The sequence below is a fragment of the Oncorhynchus clarkii genome, chromosome 26, assembly GCF_045791955.1.
Source record: "Oncorhynchus clarkii lewisi isolate Uvic-CL-2024 chromosome 26, UVic_Ocla_1.0, whole genome shotgun sequence".
Taxonomy (NCBI): domain Eukaryota; kingdom Metazoa; phylum Chordata; class Actinopteri; order Salmoniformes; family Salmonidae; genus Oncorhynchus; species Oncorhynchus clarkii.
In genome coordinates this window covers 34,234,619-34,254,592 of record NC_092172.1, presented here as the reverse complement: position 1 = coordinate 34,254,592, position 19,974 = coordinate 34,234,619, and the positions used below count along the sequence as shown (strand labels likewise).

At 47.2% G+C, this 19,974-nt stretch overlaps 1 protein-coding gene across 4 annotated transcripts in view; it reads left to right on the top strand.

Moving 5' to 3' along the window:
- The window catches only part of LOC139384403 (aryl hydrocarbon receptor nuclear translocator 2), a 96,936-nt gene that overhangs the window by 53,356 nt on the left and 23,606 nt on the right, over positions 1-19,974 (top strand). For all 4 annotated transcript variants that reach the window (XM_071129161.1, XM_071129160.1, XM_071129159.1 and 1 more), the window contains 2 exons: positions 6,937-7,088; positions 18,130-18,205. In XM_071129161.1, coding sequence (XP_070985262.1) covers positions 6,937-7,088; positions 18,130-18,205 — 228 coding nt within the window. The remainder of the gene's footprint in view (positions 1-6,936; positions 7,089-18,129; positions 18,206-19,974) is intronic.

The window sequence follows — 19,974 nt, the reverse complement described above, 5'->3', positions numbered from 1 at the left end:
ATGGTAGATGTTCATTCTTCCCTGTCATCAGTGATTCTCCACAGAGCAAAGAGACAAGATGTAATTTATAACCCAACCCGTAGCCTGTGGTTGACCAATTTAGAATTCATAGCAGTAAAATTGGGCCAATGGTCAAATAACAAGTATCCTGTTTCAGGCTCAATGAATAGTCCATTTGGACCAATGAGAACTTGCCACATGTAGCTAGCTATAAGTCCAGGACTGAAACCCCTACAAAGATTCTGAACAGATGTTGAACTGAAAAACAACTATTACCATTGATCGTTAATTCCCTATTGACTTTTAGTCCTCAGCGTTTGTGTATTTTCTTAAAATATCATTACATCAGGGACTTGCAACTATAGTTTTGGCAGAAAATAGCTTCATTTTCATCAGTTGACAACGGAAGTGCTATTTGGCTGGCAGCCACACAAGTAAATGAGCTTACAATGAACAACAGAGAAGTTTAATTACGCTGTCTGGCAGTAAAACCTTTGTCTTCCTGTCACACGCCAGTGGTTCCACTCAGGTCCTCTCCTGACCCTGTCACCCTGAGGTGAAACGGGAGGCACTCTTTAATTAAACACCAGTAGTCCGTCATTATGGTTGAATTAGACTGAGTAGAACCAACAACCCGTTAGAACAGACAGCCTGTTAGAACAGACAGCCCATGTCCACTACTCCTGACCCGGGCCCATGTCCACTACTCCTGACCAGGGCCCATGTTCACTACTCCTGACCAGGGCCCACGTTCACTACTTCTGACCAGGGCCCATGTTCACTACTTCTGATCCGGGCCCATGTTCACTACTTCTGACCAGGGCCCATGTCCACTACTTCTGACCAGGGCCCATGTCTACTACTCCTGTCCAGGGCCCATGTCCACTACTTCAGACCAGGGTCCATGTCCACTACTTCTGACCAGGGCCCATGTCCACTACTTCTGACCAGGGTCCATGTTCACTACTCCTGACCAGGGTCCATGTCCACTACTTCTGACCAGGGCCCATGTCCACTACTCCTGTCCAGGGCCCATGTTCACTACTTCTGTCCAGGGCCCATGTTTACTACTTCTGTCCAGGGCCCATGTTCACTACTCCTGACCAGGGCCCATGTCCACTACTCCTGACCAGGGCCCATGTTCACTACTTTGACCAGGGCCCATGTTCACTACTTCTGTCCAGGGCCCATGTTCACTACTTCTGACCAGGGCCCATGTTCACTACTTCTGACCAGGGCCCATGTCCACTACTCCTGACCAGGGTCCATGTTCACTACTCCTGACCAGGGTCCATGTTCACTACTCCTGACATGGGCCCATGTTCACTACTTCTGATCCGGGCCCATGTTCACTACTTTTGACCAGGGCCCATGTCCACTACTCCTGACCAGGGCCCATGTCCACTACTCCTGACCAAGGCCCATGTCCACTACTTCTGACCAGGGCCCATGTTCACTACTCCTGACCCGGGCCCATGTCCACTACTCCTGACCAGGGTCCATGTTCACTACTCCTGACCCGAGCCCATGTCCACTACTCCTGACCAGGGTCCATGTTCACTACTCCTGACCCGGGCCCATGTCCACTACTCCTGACCAGGGTCCATGTTCACTACTTCTGACCAAGGCCCATGTCCACTACTTCTGACCAGGGCCCATGTTCACTACTCCTGACCCGGGCCCATGTCCACTACTCCTGACCAGGGTCCATGTTCACTACTTCTGACCAGGGCCCATGTCCACTACTCCTGACCAGGGTCCATGTCCACTACTTCTGACCCGGGCCCATGGGGAGAACCTGGGAAATTGGGGAAAGTTACTGGAATTTTCCAACCCTAGACTAACCTGTAAATGAAGCTATCAAAAACATGCTCTTTCTCAGGGGAGAGTTTCCACCAAACCATCAAGATCATATTTAGCATTGAGAACATTGTTCAACCATTACCTACCGATGGACTTAATAAGATTCTAAAAGACACTCAATAACCCACCTGGGGAATTAATGGTCATAAATCCAGTGCCTTCGTCTGCCTAGTCTAAAGCCTGGAGCCATGCCAAGGACTGGCAGACAGGCCAATACTATTGGCCAATCTGTAATGGTTTAAGATGTGCTCTGTTAGCAGCTGACAGGAACACACTGCAGGGTCCTGTTCAGAAGGATGAAACGTTCACAATGTTGCGGATAGAAATGTAAGGAGTAGAGCGAACCCTATTGCCTAATCCTAATAAACTGGACTGACGGATCTGTTCTACATGATATATTTCTATCTGAGCGCCCAGGAATGTGTCCTCTGCGTTGCGGTTCAGCGTGTCTGCCAGGGGAGTGCTGTGTACTGAACACCAGCAATGAGGTGAAAGGTGAAATATCAACGTGTATGTGTGAGAGAGAGACTATCCTTGAGGAATGTTTTGTTAGGGCAATATTATTTTACATTCCTTCCAGGGAACAGAAACCCCACACACACTTACCTTTCTGACACACACACACACATACAGAGAGACAGACAGGTAGTGACAGACAGACAGATAGGTAGCGACAGACAGACACAGGTAGTGCCAGACAGGTAGCGCCAGACAGACACACAGGTAGCGCCAGACAGACATAGAGACAGACAGGTAGCGACAGACAGGCAGACACAGGTAGTGCCAGACAGGTAACGCCAGACAAGTAGTGCCAGACAGACAGACACACAGGTAGCGCCAGACAGACAGACACACAGGTAGCGCCAGACAGACAGACACACAGGTAGCGCCAGACAGACAGACACACAGGTAGCGCCAGACAGACAGACACACAGGTAGTGACAGACAGACAGACACACAGGTAGCGGCAGACAGACACACAGGTAGCGGCAGACAGACACAGACAGACATAGGTAGCGCGAGAGAGACGGACAGACACAGGTAGCGCGACGGACAGACACAGGTAGCGCGAGAGAGATGCAGGTAGCGAGACAGACGGACAGGTAAAGGGACAGGTAGAGAGAACGAGACGGACAGGTAGAGAGACAGGCGGACAGGTAATGTGACAGGTAGAGAGACAGACGGACAGGTAAAGGGACAGGTAGAGAGAGCGAGACGGACAGGTAGAGAGACAGGCGGACAGGTAGAGGGACAAGCGGACAGGTAAAGGGACAGGTAGAGAGACGGACAAGTAAAGGAACGGGTAGAGAGAGCGAGACGGACAGGTAGAGAGACAGACGGACAGGTAGAGAGACAGACGGACAGGTAGAGAGAGCGAGACGGACAGGTAGAGAGACAGATGGACAGGCAGAGAGACAGACGGACAGGTAAGGGGACAGGTAGAGAGAGCGAGACGGACAGGTAGAGAGACAGGCGGACAGGTAAAGGGATAGGTAGAGAGAGACGGACAGGTAAAGGAACGGGTAGAGAGAGCGAGACGGACAGGTAAAGGGACAGGTGAAGAGAGTGAGACAGACAGGTAGAGAGACAGGCGGACAGGTAGAGAGACAGACAGACAAGTAAAGGAACAGGTAGTGAGAGCAAGACGGACAGGTAGAGAGACAGGCGGACAGGTAGAGAGACAAGCGGACAGGTAAAGGGACAGGTAGAGAGAGAGACGGACAGGTAAAGGGACAGGTTAGAGATAGAGACGGACAGGTAAAGGGACAGGTTAGAGATAGAGACGGACAAGTAAAGGAACAGGTAGAGAGAGGGAGAGACGGACAGGTAGAGAGACAAGTTAGAGATAGAGACGGACAAGTAAAGGGACAGGTAGAGAGACAAGCGGACAGGTAAAGGGACAGGTAGAGAGAGAGACGGACAGGTAAAGGGACAGGTTAGAGATAGAGACGGACAGGTAAAGGAACAGGTAGAGATAGAGACGGACAAGTAAAGGAACAGGTAGAGAGAGGGAGAGACGGACAGGTAGAGAGACAGGTTAGAGATAGAGACGGACAAGTAAAGGAACAGGTAGAGAGAGGGAGAGACGGACAGGTAGAGAGACAGGTTAGAGATAGAGACGGACAAGTAAAGGGACAGGTAGAGAGAGGGAGAGACGGACAGGTAGAGAGACAGGTTAGAGATAGAGACGGACAAGTAAAGGGACAGGTAGAGAGAGGGAGAGACGGACAGGTAGAGAGACAGGTTAGAGATAGAGACGGACAAGTAAAGGGACAGGTAGAGAGAGGGAGAGACGGACAGGTAGAGAGACAGGTTAGAGATAGAGACGGACAAGTAAAGGGACAGGTAGAGAGAGGGAGAGACGGGCAGGTTGAGAGACAGGTTAGAGATAGAGACGGACAAGTAAAGGAACAGGTAGAGAGAGGGAGAGACGGACAGGTAGAGAGACAGGTTAGAGATAGAGACGGACAAGTAAAGGGACAGGTAGAGAGAGGGAGAGACGGACAGGTAGAGAGACAGGTTAGAGATAGAGACGGACAAGTAAAGGGACAGGTAGAGAGAGGGAGAGACGGACAGGTAGAGAGACAGGTTAGAGATAGAGACGGACAAGTAAAGGGACAGGTAGAGAGAGGAAGAGACGGACAGGTAGAAAGACAGGTTAGAGATAGAGACGGACAAGTAAAGGGACAGGTAGAGAGAGGGAGAGACGGACAGGTAAAGGGACAGGTAGAGATAGAGACAGACAAGTAAAGGGACCGGTAGAGAGACAGGTAAAGGGACAGGTAGAGAGACGCTGGGGCGCACCCTCTGGGCTGTAGCACCGTCCTGCCCTGGCCTTTCACTTCTTGGGATAATCTCTCATACAGGTAATCATGACCTAGAAGACACAAACACACACACGCACAAAAACAGAGATACAAACCAGCACGGACACACACCTTCCAGTGTCTCTGTAGGTGAATCTCACATCACTTTCAGTTCCATACACACAGTGTACTGCTTAGCCCCAGGCTCAGGACAGCAGTGGTGCAGTACATAGGGAATAGTGTGCCATTTCAGATTTGCTGCCAGGAACGACAGACTGCTCCACTATCTCTTCCTGTTACCAAGGTCACAGGTCATACATTCTGACCAATAGGATGCTCACTCTCTCCCTAGCCCATGTTTAAACGCGTCTAATCCACATTTGCTCAAGTCAATAAGGAAATTGTGCCTTTTTCTCAAAATTAGATTACATTTATTTAGATGCAAAGCAGCACATCCATTAGACAGATTGACAGGTGAGGTTCACTGGTATGCTTATGGAGGGAATATCAGAGAGAGACAGGTAGGGGTGTGTGTTTGTTCAGAATGGTATGGTAGGAGAGGTATGGGTGGGGAGATTAGACTGGTATGGTAGGAGAGGTATGGGTGGGAAGATTATACTGGTATGGTAGGAGAGGTATGGGTGGGGAGATTAGACTGGTATGGTAGGAGAGGTATGGGTGGGGAGATTAGACTGGTATGGTAGGAGAGGTATGGGTGGGGAGATTAGACTGGTATGGTAGGAGAGGTATGGGTGGGGAGATTAGACTGGTATGGTAGGAGAGGTATGGGTGGGGAGATTAGACTGGTATGGTAGGAGAGGCATGGGTGGGGAGATTAGACTGGTATGGTAGGAGAGGTATGGGTGGGGAGATTAGACTGGTATGGTAGGAGAGGTATGGGTGGGGAGATTAGACTGGTATGGTAGGAGAGGTATGGGTGGGGAGATTAGACTGGTATGGTAGGAGAGGTATGGGTGGGGAGATTAGACTGGTACGGTAGGAGAGGTATGGGTGGGGAGATTAGACTGGTACGGTAGGAGAGGTATGGGTGGGGAGATTAGACTGGTATGGTAGGAGAGGTATGGGTGGGGAGATTAGACTGGTATGGTAGGAGAGGTATGGGTGGGGAGATTAGACTGGTATGGTAGGAGAGGTATGGGTGGGGAGATTAGACTGGTATGGTAGGAGAGGTATGGGTGGGGAGATTAGACTGGTATGGTAGGAGAGGTATGGGTGGGGAGATTAGACTGGTATGGTAGGAGAGGTATGGGTGGGGAGATTAGACTGGTATGGTAGGAGAGGTATGTGTGGGGAGATTAGACTGGTATGGTAGGAGAGGTATGGGTGGGGAGATTAGACTGGTATGGTAGGAGAGGTATGGGTGCGGAGATTAGACTGGTATGGTAGGAGAGGTATGGGTGGGGAGATTAGACTGGTATGGTAGGAGAGGTATGTGTGGGGAGATTAGACTGGTATGGTAGGAGAGGTATGGGTGGGGAGATTAGACTGGTATGGTAGGAGAGGTATGGGTGGGGAGATTAGACTGGTATGGTAGGAGAGGTATGGGTGGGGAGATTAGACTGGTATGGTAGGAGAGGTATGGGTGGGGAGATTAGACTGGTATGGTAGGAGAGGTATGGGTCGGGAGATTAGACTGGTATGGTAGGAGAGGTATGGGTCGGGAGATTAGACTGGTATGGTAGGAGAGGTATGGGTGGGGAGATTAGACTGGTATGGTAGGAGAGGTATGGGTGGGGAGATTAGACTGGTATGGTAGGAGAGGTATGGGTGGGGAGATTAGACTGGTATGGTAGGAGAGGTATGGGTCGGGAGATTAGACTGGTATGGTAGGAGAGGTATGGGTGGGGAGATTAGACTGGGTGGAACCGAAAACCTAAAATCTTCTGAAGTCCACCTGATTTCCACGCTCCACACCCAAGATGGAGAAACTCTCCAGGAAGACAGTCAGTTTGACGCTGATGGATTAAAGCTGACCAATAAGAAATGAATCAGCCTTTTCTGTTGAGTTCTCCCAACTCCTTCCTGCCTCAAATGACTCCTTTTTCTTCTTTGTAAGAACATTTCTCTCTCTTCTCTGTTTCTCTCCGTCTCTGCAGTATGTGTTGACCCCTCCACAAACACACACGCAAGGTTCCCCGTCCCTCCATTCTAGGTGGTCAGATTGTCTGTGATGTGTCTTATGTAACCTTTGTCCTCCCTCTCTCCTTCCCTCTCTCCTTCCCTCTCTCCTTCCCCCCCTCTCCAGGTGGTAAAGTTGAAAGGCCAGGTGCTGTCTGTAATGTACAGGTTTCGTATGAAGAACAGAGAGTGGATGTTAATCCGCACCAGCTCCTTCACCTTCCAGAACCCCTACTCCGATGAGATCGAGTACATCATCTGTACCAACACCAACGTCAAGTAGGTGGACGCACACACACGGACCGACGCGCACACACAGACCGACGCGCACACACGGACCGACGCGCACACACGGACCGACGCGCACACACGGACCGACGCGCACACACGGACCGACGCGCACACACACGGACCGACGCGCACACACACGGACCGACGCGCACACACACGGACCGACGCGCACACACACGGACCGACGCGCACACACGGACCGACGCGCACACACGGACCGTCGCGCACACACACGGACCGACGCGCACACACGGACCGACGCGCACACACGGACCGACGCGCACACACGGACCGACGCGCACACTCACACAGAGATAGACACTGAGTAATAAACATACACGTGTGTGTAAATTGTTGACACGTGTTTCACGTCCTGGGACAGAAATGAACCAGCGGAATGTTCTAGACCAGGGTTTCCCAAACTCGGTCCTAGGTGCACTTTTCAGTTTTTTTGCCCTAGCGCTACACAGCGGATTTCAAATGATCAAAGCTTGATGATGAGTTGGAAAGATGTCTTCTTTAGAATGTGTTTCTATAATGTCCAAAGGACATCCTCAATAGAAATACTGTGAAACTCCTGGCTAGTTTTTAACATCTTTGAGTGTTGTTCTCTCTGCATGTGTCTGGACTGGAATGACCCTACACACACCACTGACACTTCACTCATTGCTCTGGTTGTGAACACACAGTCACACACACACATGCACACACAGTGCTCGTGCCACCGGGACACACTGACTGACTATTAACACCAGTGTGCCAGCATACAGGTCTGCTGCCCCAGTCAGCCAGTCAGCCAGCCAGTCAGTCAGCCAGTCAGCCAGTCAGCCAGCCAGTCAGTCAGTCATAATATTGACAGTACATGGCGTTGGAATGGTAGCAGTGTGTTTTACTACCAGCTGTTAAAGGTTCAGTATGGAGGATAATATTAACAGTGTTTTATTGATTCACGCCATGTTAATAAGGTGTTAAATTAAACATTTAAGGAAAGTATGTGTGTGTGTGGAACTTGGCCCATTTTCTGTTCTCTAAACAGTGTGTTTTGTAGGAAGACAGGTTCCAGATTGTGTTTGTTTTGGTCCCTCAGGTTCCACAAACCTGTTGGTTGGACTCTGGGCTACAATGGAAGATATAGCCAGAACTGGGAGTACTGATCTAGGATCAGATTCCTCTATCCATGTGTTTTTATTCGTTGTGATCTAAAAGGCTAAACTGATCCTAAGTCAGCACTCCTACTCTGAGACGCTCAATACATAATGTCCCCATTGAATTTGTGCTGTGACCAAGCCTCCAGTTTTAAAAGCCTTCAGAGTTTTCTTCTGGTCCACAATGATGTGCATACCAATGTCTTTAGCCACAGCCTTTAGCCACAGCCTTTAGCAATCAGCCTTTAGCCATCAGCCTTTAGCCATCAGCCTAGAAGGACTAGAGTGACCAGTTATAATATCCCCTCTGGCTGTAGCAGGCCCAGTTATCCTCTCTAGCTGGTGCAGGCCCAGTTATCCCCTCTAGCTGTAGCAGGCCCAGTTATCCCCGCTGGCTGTAGCAGGCCCAGTTATCCCCTCTAGCTGTAGCAGGCCCAGTTATCCCCGCTGGCTGTAGCAGGCCCAGTTATCCCCTCTAGCTGTAGCAGGCCCAGTTATCCCCTCTAGCTGTAGCAGGCCCAGTTATCCCCTCTAGCTGGTGCAGGCCCAGTTATCCCTTCTAGCTGTAGCAGGCCCAGTTATCCCCGCTGGCTGTAGCAGGCCCAGTTATCCCCTCTAGCTGGTGCAGGCCCAGTTATCCCCTCTAGCTGGTGCAGGCCCAGTTATCCCCTCTGGCTGTAGCAGGCCCAGTTATCCCCTCTAGCTGGTGCAGGTCCAGTTATCCCCTCTGGCTGTAGCAGGCCTAGTTATCCCCTCTAGCTGTAGCAGGCCCAGTTATTCCCTCTAGCTGTAGCAGGCCCAGTTATCCCCTCTAGCTGGTGCAGGCCCAGTTATCCCCTCTGGCTGTAGCAGGCCCAGTTATCCCCTCTAGCTGTAGCAGGCCCAGTTATCCCCTCTGGCTGTAGCAGGCCCAGTTATCCCCTCTAGCTGTAGCAGGCCCAGTTATCCCCTCTAGTTGTAGCAGGCCCAGTTATCCCCTCTAGCTGTAGCAGGCCCAGTTATCCCCTCTAGCTGTAGCAGGCCCAGTTATCCGCACTAGCAGATACTGTATTGAAGAGTGTATGTGTGTTTGTGCACGTGTGAGTTGGTGGATGCGTGTGCATGTTTTTGTGTGTATGTGCACGTCTGAGCGTGTTTGTGTTTACGTACACGTGTTCAGTGTGCGTGACTGCTTACCTGCACGGTTTTTCACCTGCACTACCGGGGTCCTGGTCAGTAGGGGGCGGTAGCGTCACTGTTGATTTTGTCACCGTGCCTAGATAGAGGCCAGAGAGGAAAAGGAAAGTCCTTTTAGTGGTTGGAGAATGGGTGCAACCCTCATACCCCAGGACCATCAACATTGACTTTAAACTTGATCCTGATGCTTCCAACACTAACATCCCACTCACACTCCAGAGAACTGGGGAAACACTGGAAGAGTTCCGTTATTCCGTTTGTTTTAGATTGCTAGATTGTGATTGTTCTGCTCTCTCCTCCACCCGTTTGTGTGTGTGCGTGTGTCTGTGTGAAAACATGCTCTGAAACATCATTTTCTCAATTTCCTCAGACATTATAATGACTTAAGGAAGGTAGTAACATAATGTTTCTGGAGATCAGATTCGCGGAGTAAACATTCCTGTGTGTGTGTGTGTGTGTGTGTGTGTGTGTGTGTGTGTGTGTGTGTGTGTGTGTGTGTGTGTGTGTGTGTGTGTGTGTGTGTGTGTGTGTGTGTGTGTGTGTGTGTGTGTGTGTATCCCTGTGTGTGCTCGTTGTGTGGGAGTGTTCTCTCTAGCTGAGGTGAGAGCCGGGGCAGTGGAAACCTGGCTGACTACAGACTGGGTTGGTAGATTTATAGGCTGCATAAAATATCTAATCTCATTCATCAACCCTCTACAACAGTTGTGAAGCTCAGCATCTGACCGCTGGGGTACCTGAGCCAGTCTCACCCAGCGACACACATACACACACACACACAGGGAGGGTTATGAGACAGACCGTCTGGTTGTTGGTGTAACTGAGTGTTACTCTGTAGTCAATGTATTGTCCGTGAGAGACACCACTCTGTTTCTTCTCTGTCATCTCTGGTGTGCCCTCGTTCACTTCCCCTCCAAGATTTAAGAGTGTTTGATTGATGTCGAGCGACTGCCATATTTCTTTCCTATGGGCCCTGGTCAAAACCACTGCACTATGTAGGGAGTAGGATGCCATTTGGGATGTAGCCCAATGCTTTAACATTCTTGAGGGGGGAGTGAATGCGTGCACACTTCATATATTAGGGAAAGAATATAGGGATCTGGACAATGTCGTTACTCTCCTGGGTTATACCCCCTCTCATATAGGATATCTCTTCACCAACGATAGGTTACACAATCAATCATTTCTGGAGAACTAGCTGGGCATATATCTATGTATACAGCCTATATATAACCACACACACACACACAGAGTGCAGGCCGTATGTCACTACTGTGGTAGCGACTACTACTGGACCAAATAAATCAGATAAGATGTAGTTGTGGGGGAAGCCAGTGGAGAAAGCCTTGTTATTTATCAGAGCTGGCTGCAGTACACACTGTGGGCCTTGGACAATGACAATACCATACCATGCATGGTGAATCTGCACCTACAATATGCATACAACAGTATATGCATACCCCTTCAAATTAGTAGATTAGGCTATTTCAGCCACACCCGTTGCTGACAGGTGTATAATCGAACACACAGCCATGCAATCTCCACAGACAAACATTGGCTTGTATAATGGCCTGTACTGAAGAGCTCAGTGACTTTCAATGTGGCACCGTCATAGGATGCCACCTTTCCAAGCAGTCAGTTTGTACAATTTCTGCCGTGCTAAATGGTCTGTCCTCGGTGGCAACACTCACTACCGAGTTCCAAACTGCCCCTGGAAGAAACGTCAGCACAACAACTGTTCGTGAGGAGCTTCATGAGATGGGTTTCTATGGCGAGCAGCCCCACACAAGCCTAAGATCACCATGCGCAATGCCAAGCGTCGGCTGGAGAGGAGTAAAGCTCACCGCCATTGGACTCTGGAGCAGTGGAAACACGTTTTCTGGAGTGATGAATCACCCTTCACCATCTGGCAGTCCAACGGACAATTCTGGGTTTGGCAGATGCCAGGAGAATGCATAGTGCCTGTTTTTCATGGTTCGGGCCCCTTAGTTGCAGTGATGGAAAATATTAACACTACAGCATACAATGACATTCTAGACAATTCTGTGCTTCCAACTTTGTGGCAAAAGTTTGGGGAAGGCCCTTTGCTGTTTCAGCATGACAATACCCCCATGCATAAAGCGAGGTCCATATAGAAATGGTTTGTCGAGATCGGTGTGGAAGAACTTGACTGGCCTGCACAGACCCCTAACCTCAACCCCATTGAAAACCATTAGGATGAATTGGAATGCTGACTGCGAGCCAGGCCTAATCTCCCAACATCTGTGCCCGACCTCACTAACGCTCTTGTGGCTAAATGGAAGAAAGTCCCCGCAGCAATGTTCCAACATCTAGTGGATTAAAGGGAATGAGATGTTCAACGAGCAGGTGTCCACATACTGGTGGTCATACAGTGTATCTGGATTAAAGGGAATGAGATGTTCAACGAGCAGGTGTCCACATACTGGTGGTCATGCAGTGTATCTGGATTAAAGGGAATGAGATGTTCAACGAGCAGGTGTCCACATACTGGTGGTCATACAGTGTATCTGGATTAAAGGGAATGAGATGTTCAACGAGCAGGTGTCCACATACTGGTGGTCATGCAGTGTATCTGGATTAAAGGGAATGAGATGTTCAACGAGCAGGTGTCCACATACTGGTGGTCATGCAGTGTATCTGGATTAAAGGGAATGAGATGTTCAACGAGCAGGTGTCCACATACTGGTGGTCATACAGTGTATCTGGATTAAAGGGAATGAGATGTTCAATGAGCAGGTGTCCACATACTGGTGGTCATACAGTGTATCTGGATTAAAGGGAATGAGATGTTCGAGGAGCAGGTGTCCACATACTGGTGGTCATGCAGTGTATCTGGATTAAAGGGAATGAGATGTTCGAGGAGCAGGTGTCCACATACTGGTGGTCATGCAGTGTATCTGGATTAAAGGGAATGAGATGTTCAACGAGCAGGTGTCCACATACTGGTGGTCATGCAGTGTATCTGGATTAAAGGGAATGAGATGTTCGAGGAGCAGGTGTCCACATACTGGTGGTCATGCAGTGTATCTGGATTAAAGGGAATGAGATGTTCGAGGAGCAGGTGTCCACATACTGGTGGTCATACAGTGTATCTGGATTAAAGGGAATGAGATGTTCGAGGAGCAGGTGTTCACATACTGGTGGTCATGCAGTGTATCTGGATTAAAGGGAATGAGATGTTCAACGAGCAGGTGTCCACATACTGGTGGTCATGCAGTGTATCTGGATTAAAGTAATGGCAGCATTGTAATGGAGAGTGTGCATTCTAACAGCTCCAACAGTGTTGTAGCAGCTGCATGGTAGTGTGGTCTATGTTCCAACGGGCTTCCTGACTGTCCTTTAGCCTGCAGGAGTGCAGAGGGAGATGACTTTGGAGCCATGACAGACCCACACCTCACACACTGCCCTGTCTCAGTGTGCCTCAGTTGTTGATCAAGCCAAACAGAGCCATCTGTAATAATTAGTCATGTTGGCTGGCTCTAGGTAGGAACCATAAACTGAGATGTTAGAGGCTAGCCTCCACTTCTGTTCCTGTTTCTGGGACTGTTTCTCTTTAGGAAGTCATCCATGGAGGGCTTTTGCGTGTGCGTGTGTGCATTGGTATTGTTACCATGGCTACAAGCCTCAGGCTGCCCGCTTGCACCCTTGCTACATCCCATCAGCCACTGCTGCGTGACCTGGCTGCTTCCCTCAGACCTCCACTATTAGGCCAGCGTTGAATGTGTGGGCAGAGAACACACACACACACACACACCATAGCAGCCAAGTCACCAATGAAGCCATTCCCTTTCCACTGTTTTAACCCCGCTGTAGTTTACCCAGGGGCATCAGAGCAGAACCACAACAAATTATAAACCTTAACCACTCATCTGCATCACACACACACACACACACTTACACACACGCACGTACAAGTGCACACACACTTACACACTTTCAAGCATACACACACACACGTACAAGTGCACACACGCACTTACAAACACACACATCATACACACACACTCTGAACCTCTGGTCCTGATGTGACATAAATAAATAACCGGTTCCATTTTCATAATGTTTCTTCCTGACCGTGTGATGCAGAGTGTTGTATAGGTGGTTCAACGGGAGAGGGTGTAACTGTGCTGTAGAGGTGGTTCAACAGGAGAGTGTGTAACTGTGTTGTAGAGGTGGTTCAACAGGAGAGGGTGTAACTGTGCTGTAGAGGTGGTTCAACAGGAGAGTGTGTAACTGTGCTGTAGAGGTGGTTCAACAGGAGAGGGTGTAACTGTGCTGTAGAGGTGGTTCAACAGGAGAGTGTGTAACTGTGCTGTAGAGGTGGTTCAACGGGAGAGGGTGTAACTGTGCTGTAGAGGTGGTTCAACAGGAGAGGGTGTAACTGTGCTGTAGAGGTGGTTCAACAGGAGAGTGTGTAACTGTGCTGTAGAGGTGGTTCAACAGGAGAGGGTGTAACTGTGCTGTAGAGGTGGTTCAACAGGAGAGGGTGTAACTGTGCTGTAGAGGTGGTTCAACAGGAGAGTGTGTAACTGTGTTGTAGAGGTGGTTCAACAGGTGAGGGTGTAACTGTGCTGTAGAGGTGGTTCAACAGGAGAGTGTGTAACTGTGCTGTAGAGGTGGTTCAACGGGAGAGGGTGTAACTGTGCTGTAGAGGTGGTTCAACAGGAGAGGGTGTAACTGTGCTGTAGAGGTGGTTCAACAGGAGAGGGTGTAACTGTGCTGTAGAGGTGGTTCAACAGGAGAGGGTGTAACTGTGCTGTAGAGGTGGTTCAACAGGAGAGGGTGTAACTGTGCTGTAGAGGTGGTTCAACAGGAGAGGGTGTAACTGTGCTGTAGAGGTTGTTCAACAGGAGAGGGTGTAACTGTGCTGTAGAGGTGGTTCAACAGGAGAGGGTGTAACTGTGCTGTAGAGGTGGTTCAACAGGAGAGTGTGTAACTGTGCTGTAGAGGTTGTTCAACAGGAGAGGGTGTAACTGTGCTGTAGAGGTGGTTCATCAGGAGAGTGTGTAACTGTGCTGTAGAGGTGGTTCAACAGGAGAGTGTGTAACTGTGCTGTAGAGGTGGTTCAACAGGAGAGGGTGTAACTGTGCTGTAGAGGTGGTTCAACAGGAGAGGGTGTAACTGTGCTGTAGAGGTGGTTCAACAGGAGAGTATGTAACTGTGCTGTAGAGGTGGTTCAACAGGAGAGGGTGTAACTGGGCTGTAGAGGTGGTTCAACAGGAGAGGGTGTAACTGTGCTGGAAACTTGGAGCCGGCTTGGCTGGACGTATTTTTGCACATTCTTTCAAAGTTCAAATATCCTCTGGAGTTTTCCTGGCCAAGTGTTATCCATCTTAGTCCAGGTGACCCTCTGTGTGCTCACCCCTCCTCCCTCCCTACATCTCTACCTCCTATTCTCCTCTACTCCCCTCTCTTCTGGGAGAGAGAGAGAATATTCACTGCAAGTGTCTCTTTGAGAGAACACTAAGCAACACTTGACATAATGGGGTTTTGAAGTAGTTTGTTTTCCTCAGTGGAAGCTCTTTATTCCTACTGACAGGTGTTTTTGATCTGGACACAAACACACAGGCCGTCATATATTCTAGTTACTCACATTAGGTCTGTTGTCAGACGCTAGGCTCTTATAGGCTGTGACGGCCAGGGCCACTAAGTTCAGAACAGCACCAGTCTATGTACACTGCTAGGGGACGCTTTCATGTTGTTAACACAAGTGTTTCCACCTCTCTCTCTCTTTGACATTCAGGAATTGATTTGAGGCAGGAAAGGAGGAAGTAGTTTCTCTTTCTCATTCTTTCTCTTAGATATTCAGTCATTTTTTTGAGACAAGAAAGGAGGACTGTTGTGATGTACTTAGAGAGAGAAAGCAAAAAGAGACCAACAGAGATGAGCTGTCAATTTCCTAAGGTCTCTCTGTCTGTGGACTCAAACCCAACTGGTCCTCTGTAGTCTAAAGTGGCCTCCTCCTCATCACGTCTCCTCAGAGAGAGAGAGCTGTATACTTCTCATGGCAGGAGAAGAAAAACAGTTTGTTTCTCTCTGGGTAAATAGGAAATGTCAGGGTTGGATGCTCCAGAAAAGAACTTAGCAGGAAATCACTCCGAGGCTTCTGAAATTAAGGGCCTGAATTAGATGCTGTGGTGCAATTTGCCAGCGACAAATGGATTCGAGGCACAAGTGTGTGTGTGTAAAGTTTATCTGCCTGTTTGTGTGTGTATGTATGTGTGTGTGGTGAGTGAGTGAGTGAGAGAGAGAGAGAGAAATACAGACATTCTGTTGCCAGCTTACTAATGATGCATAAGAGCTGACAGGAGACATTCTGTCTGGAAATGGTTTGGAGTTTAAAAACGGCTCTTGAAACATCTTATTGCCGCCACATTGACTATTGGGGATATTTGTTTGCATGCAGGTGTTGCTCTTCTCGTTTAGGCATTCAGAATACACTGACTCTGCAACAATGGATGTATCCCAGCAGGTACCCTAAGAATGCACTACTATTGACCAGGGCCCATAGGAAGCTATGAAGGGAAAAGGGTGCCATTTGGGACACAGCTCATGTTATTCATTACATCCCAAAAGGCTTGTTTTTGAGAGTACTGAATTAGAATCTGTTGTTTCCCAGTGTATAGAAGACAGTTAGAATCTGTTGTTTCACAGTGTATAGAAGACACAGTTAGAATCTGTTGTTTCACAGTGTATAGAAGACAGTTAGAATCTGTTGTTTCACAGTGTATAGAAGACAGTTAGAATCTGTTGTTTCACAGTGTATAGAAGACACAGTTAGAATCTGTTGTTTCACAGTGTATAGAAGAAGACAGTTAGAATCTGTTGTTTCACAGTGTATAGAAGACACAGTTAGAATCTGTTGTTTCCCAATGTATGAAGACAGTTAGAATCTGTTGTTTCACAGTGTATAGAAGACACAGTTAGAATCTGTTGTTTCACAGTGTATAGAAAGAAGACAGTTAAAATCTGTTGTTTCACAGTGTATAGAAGACACAGTTAGAATCTGTTATTTCACAGTGTATAGAAGACACAGTTAGAATCTGTTGTTTCCTAGTGTATAGAAGACACAGTTAGAATCTGTTGTTTCCCAGTGTATGAAGACAGTTAGAATCTGTTGTTTCCCAGTGTATAGAAGACACAGTTAGAATCTGTTGTTTCCTAGTGTATAGAAGACACAGTTAGAATCTGTTGTTTTACAGTGTATAGAAGACACAGTTAGAATCTGTTGTTTCACAGTGTATCGAAGACACAGTTAGAATCTGTTGTTTCACAGTGTATAGAAGACAGTTAGAATCTGTTGTTTCACAGTGTATAGAAGACACAGTTAGAATCTGTTGTTTCCTAGTGTAAAGAAGACACAGTTAGAATCTGTTGTTTCCCAGTGTATGAAGACAGTTAGAATCTGTTGTTTCACAGTGTATAGAAGACACAGTTAGAATCTGTTGTTTCACAGTGTATAGAAGACACAGTTAGAATATGTTGTTTCACAGTGTATCGAAGACACAGTTAGAATCTGTTGTTTCACAGTGTATAGAAGACAGTTAGAATCTGTTGTTTCACAGTGTATAGAAGACAGTTAGAATATGTTGTTTCACAGTGTATAGAAGACACAGTTAGAATCTGTTGTTTCACAGTGTATGAAGACAGTTAGAATCTGTTGTTTCACAGTGTATAGAAGACACAGTTAGAATCTGTTGTTTCACAGTGTATAGAAGACAGTTAGAATCTGTTGTTTCACAGTGTATAGAAGACACAGTTAGAATCTGTTGTTTCACAGTGTATGAAGACAGTTAGAATCTGTTGTTTCACAGTGTATAGAAGACACAGTTAGAATCTGTTGTTTCACAGTGTATAGAAGACACAGTTAGAATCTGTTGTTTCCCAGTGTATAGAAGACACAGTTAGAATCTGTTGTTTCCCAGTGTATAGAAGACACAGTTAGAATCTGTTGTTTCACAGTGTATAGAAGACACAGTTAGAATCTGTTGTTTCACAGTGTATAGAAGACACAGTTAGAATATGTTGTTTCACAGTGTATCGAAGACACAGTTAGAATCTGTTGTTTCACAGTGTATAGAAGACAGTTAGAATCTGTTGTTTCACAGTGTATAGAAGACAGTTAGAATCTGTTGTTTCACAGTGTATAGAAGACAGTTAGAATCTGTTGTTTCCCAGTGTATGAAGACACAGTTAGAATCTGTTGTTTCACAGTGTATAGAAGACACAGTTAGAATCTGTTGTTTCACAGTGTATAGAAGACACAGTTAGAATCTGTTGTTTCCCAGTGTATAGAAGACACAGTTAGAATCTGCTCCTTGTTAAGAGGCAGAGCCTGGACAGCTGTGAGTAGGGAGAGAGAGAAAACAAGGGAATGATAAAGACAGAAAGGGATGGAGAGGAGAGAGCAGTCTGTTACCCCCTATAGTCATTCAGCACAGATGGACAGACCAGCTTGTAGTCTGTATTTAATAGTACATTCACAAAGGACCCTTAGGTTTTTCCAGTCGGTCAATGTTCTGATTTGTTCTACAGCCGTTAGGGTGCCAGGTGTGGTATCTTGCTGGTACGTTCGGATGCTGGTGTTTTGCTATTGTGTATCACTAACTTGACCATCTGACCATCTAAAGAGGAAACATATCAAAGTGATGGTATTGTGTTAATGTGTTGTCATTGTGTGTGTTCTCCAGGCAGCTCCAACAGCAGCAGCAGGCAGAGCTGGAGGTCCATCAGAGAGACGGCCTGACAGCCTACGACCTATCACAGGTACCCCACAGGACCCCTATAGCTAGCTGCCTGTTGATAAAACAACATATAACATTGTGTCTTCCCTATACCCACTGTACCCAGTGTAGCTTACTTACCTGTCCATACCCCTGGCTTTTCATGCTAGACAGCTTCTGAAGCTGTTGATTGTATATCATTAAAGGCCCAGTGCAGTCAAAAATGTGATTTTCCTCTGTTTTATATATATTTACATACTATGATGTTGGAATAATACTGTGAAATTGTGAATATTATGATAATGCCCTTTTTTAGGTTAAGAGCTATTTGAAAAGACCGCCTGAAATTACAGCCTGTTTTTGGTGGGATGGAGTTTTGGTCTGCCTGGTGACATCACCAGGTGGTCAATTAGTTAATAGACCAATAAGAAGGAGTTCCAAACCTCTCTGCCAATAACAGCTAGTTTTCCGTTTTCCTCTCACAGAAATTGCTCTTTGCTAAGAAGCTATTTTTGTTTCTTTATGACAATTTTTAATTGAAAAATGGCTGCATTGGACATTTAAGAGGCTCAACTGGATAACAGGCTTGGGGTCAATTCCATTTTAATTCAGTCAACTCAGGAAGTAAACAGAAATTGAATTATTCCTCAATGATTGTCTGAGGGGGAAAAAACATTGAAATTAGAATTTCAGTTTAGCTCCTCAACTGACTAAATTCAAATGGAATTGATCCAAATCCTGCTGTATAAATACTTTCTAGTGTTTCATTAAGTGAAGAGGTCCTTCCCCACTCTCTTTCTAGCTGTTGACTGTACATCAGTTTCTAGTGTTTCATTAAGTGAAGAGGTCCTCCCCTCCTCTCTTTCTAGCTGTTGACTGTACATCAGTTTCTAGGGTTTCATTAAGTGAAGAGGTCCTACCCTCCTCTCTTTCTAGCTGTTGACTGTACATCAGTTTCTAGGGTTTCATTAAGTGAAGAGGTCCTTCCCCACTCTCTTTCTAGCTGTTGACTGTACATCAGTTTCTAGGGTTTCATTAAGTGAAGAGGTCCTCCCCTCCTCTCTTTCTAGCTGTTGACTGTACATCAGTTTCTAGGGTTTCATTAAGTGAAGAGGTCCTTCCCCACTCTCTTTCTAGCTGTTGACTGTACATCAGTTTCTAGGGTTTCATTAAGTGAAGAGGTCCTTCCCTCCTCTCTTTCTAGCTGTTGACTGTACATCAGTTTCTAGGGTTTCATTAAGTGAAGAGGTCCTTCCCTCCTCTCTTTCTAGCTGTTGACTGTACATCAGTTTCTAGGGTTTCATTAAGTGAAGAGGTCCTTCCCTCCTCTCTTTCTAGCTGTTGACTGTACATCAGTTTCTAGGGTTTCATTAAGTGAAGAGGTCCTTCCCTCCTCTCTTTCTAGCTGTTGACTGTACATCAGTTTCTAGGGTTTCATTAAGTGAAGAGGTCCTTCCCTCCTCTCTTTCTAGCTGTTGACTGTACATCAGTTTCTAGGGTTTCATTAAGTGAAGAGGTCCTTCCCTCCTCTCTTTCTAGCTGTTGACTGTACATCAGTTTCTAGGGTTTCATTAAGTGAAGAGGTCCTTCCCTCCTCTCTTTCTAGCTGTTGACTGTACATCAGTTTCTAGGGTTTCATTAAGTGAAGAGGTCCTTCCCTCCTCTCTTTCTAGCTGTTGACTGTACATCAGTTTCTAGGGTTTCATTAAGTGAAGAGGTCCTACCCTCCTCTCTTTCTAGCTGTTGACTGTACATCAGTTTCTAGGGTTTCATTAAGTGAAGAGGTCCTTCCCTCCTCTCTTTCTAGCTGTT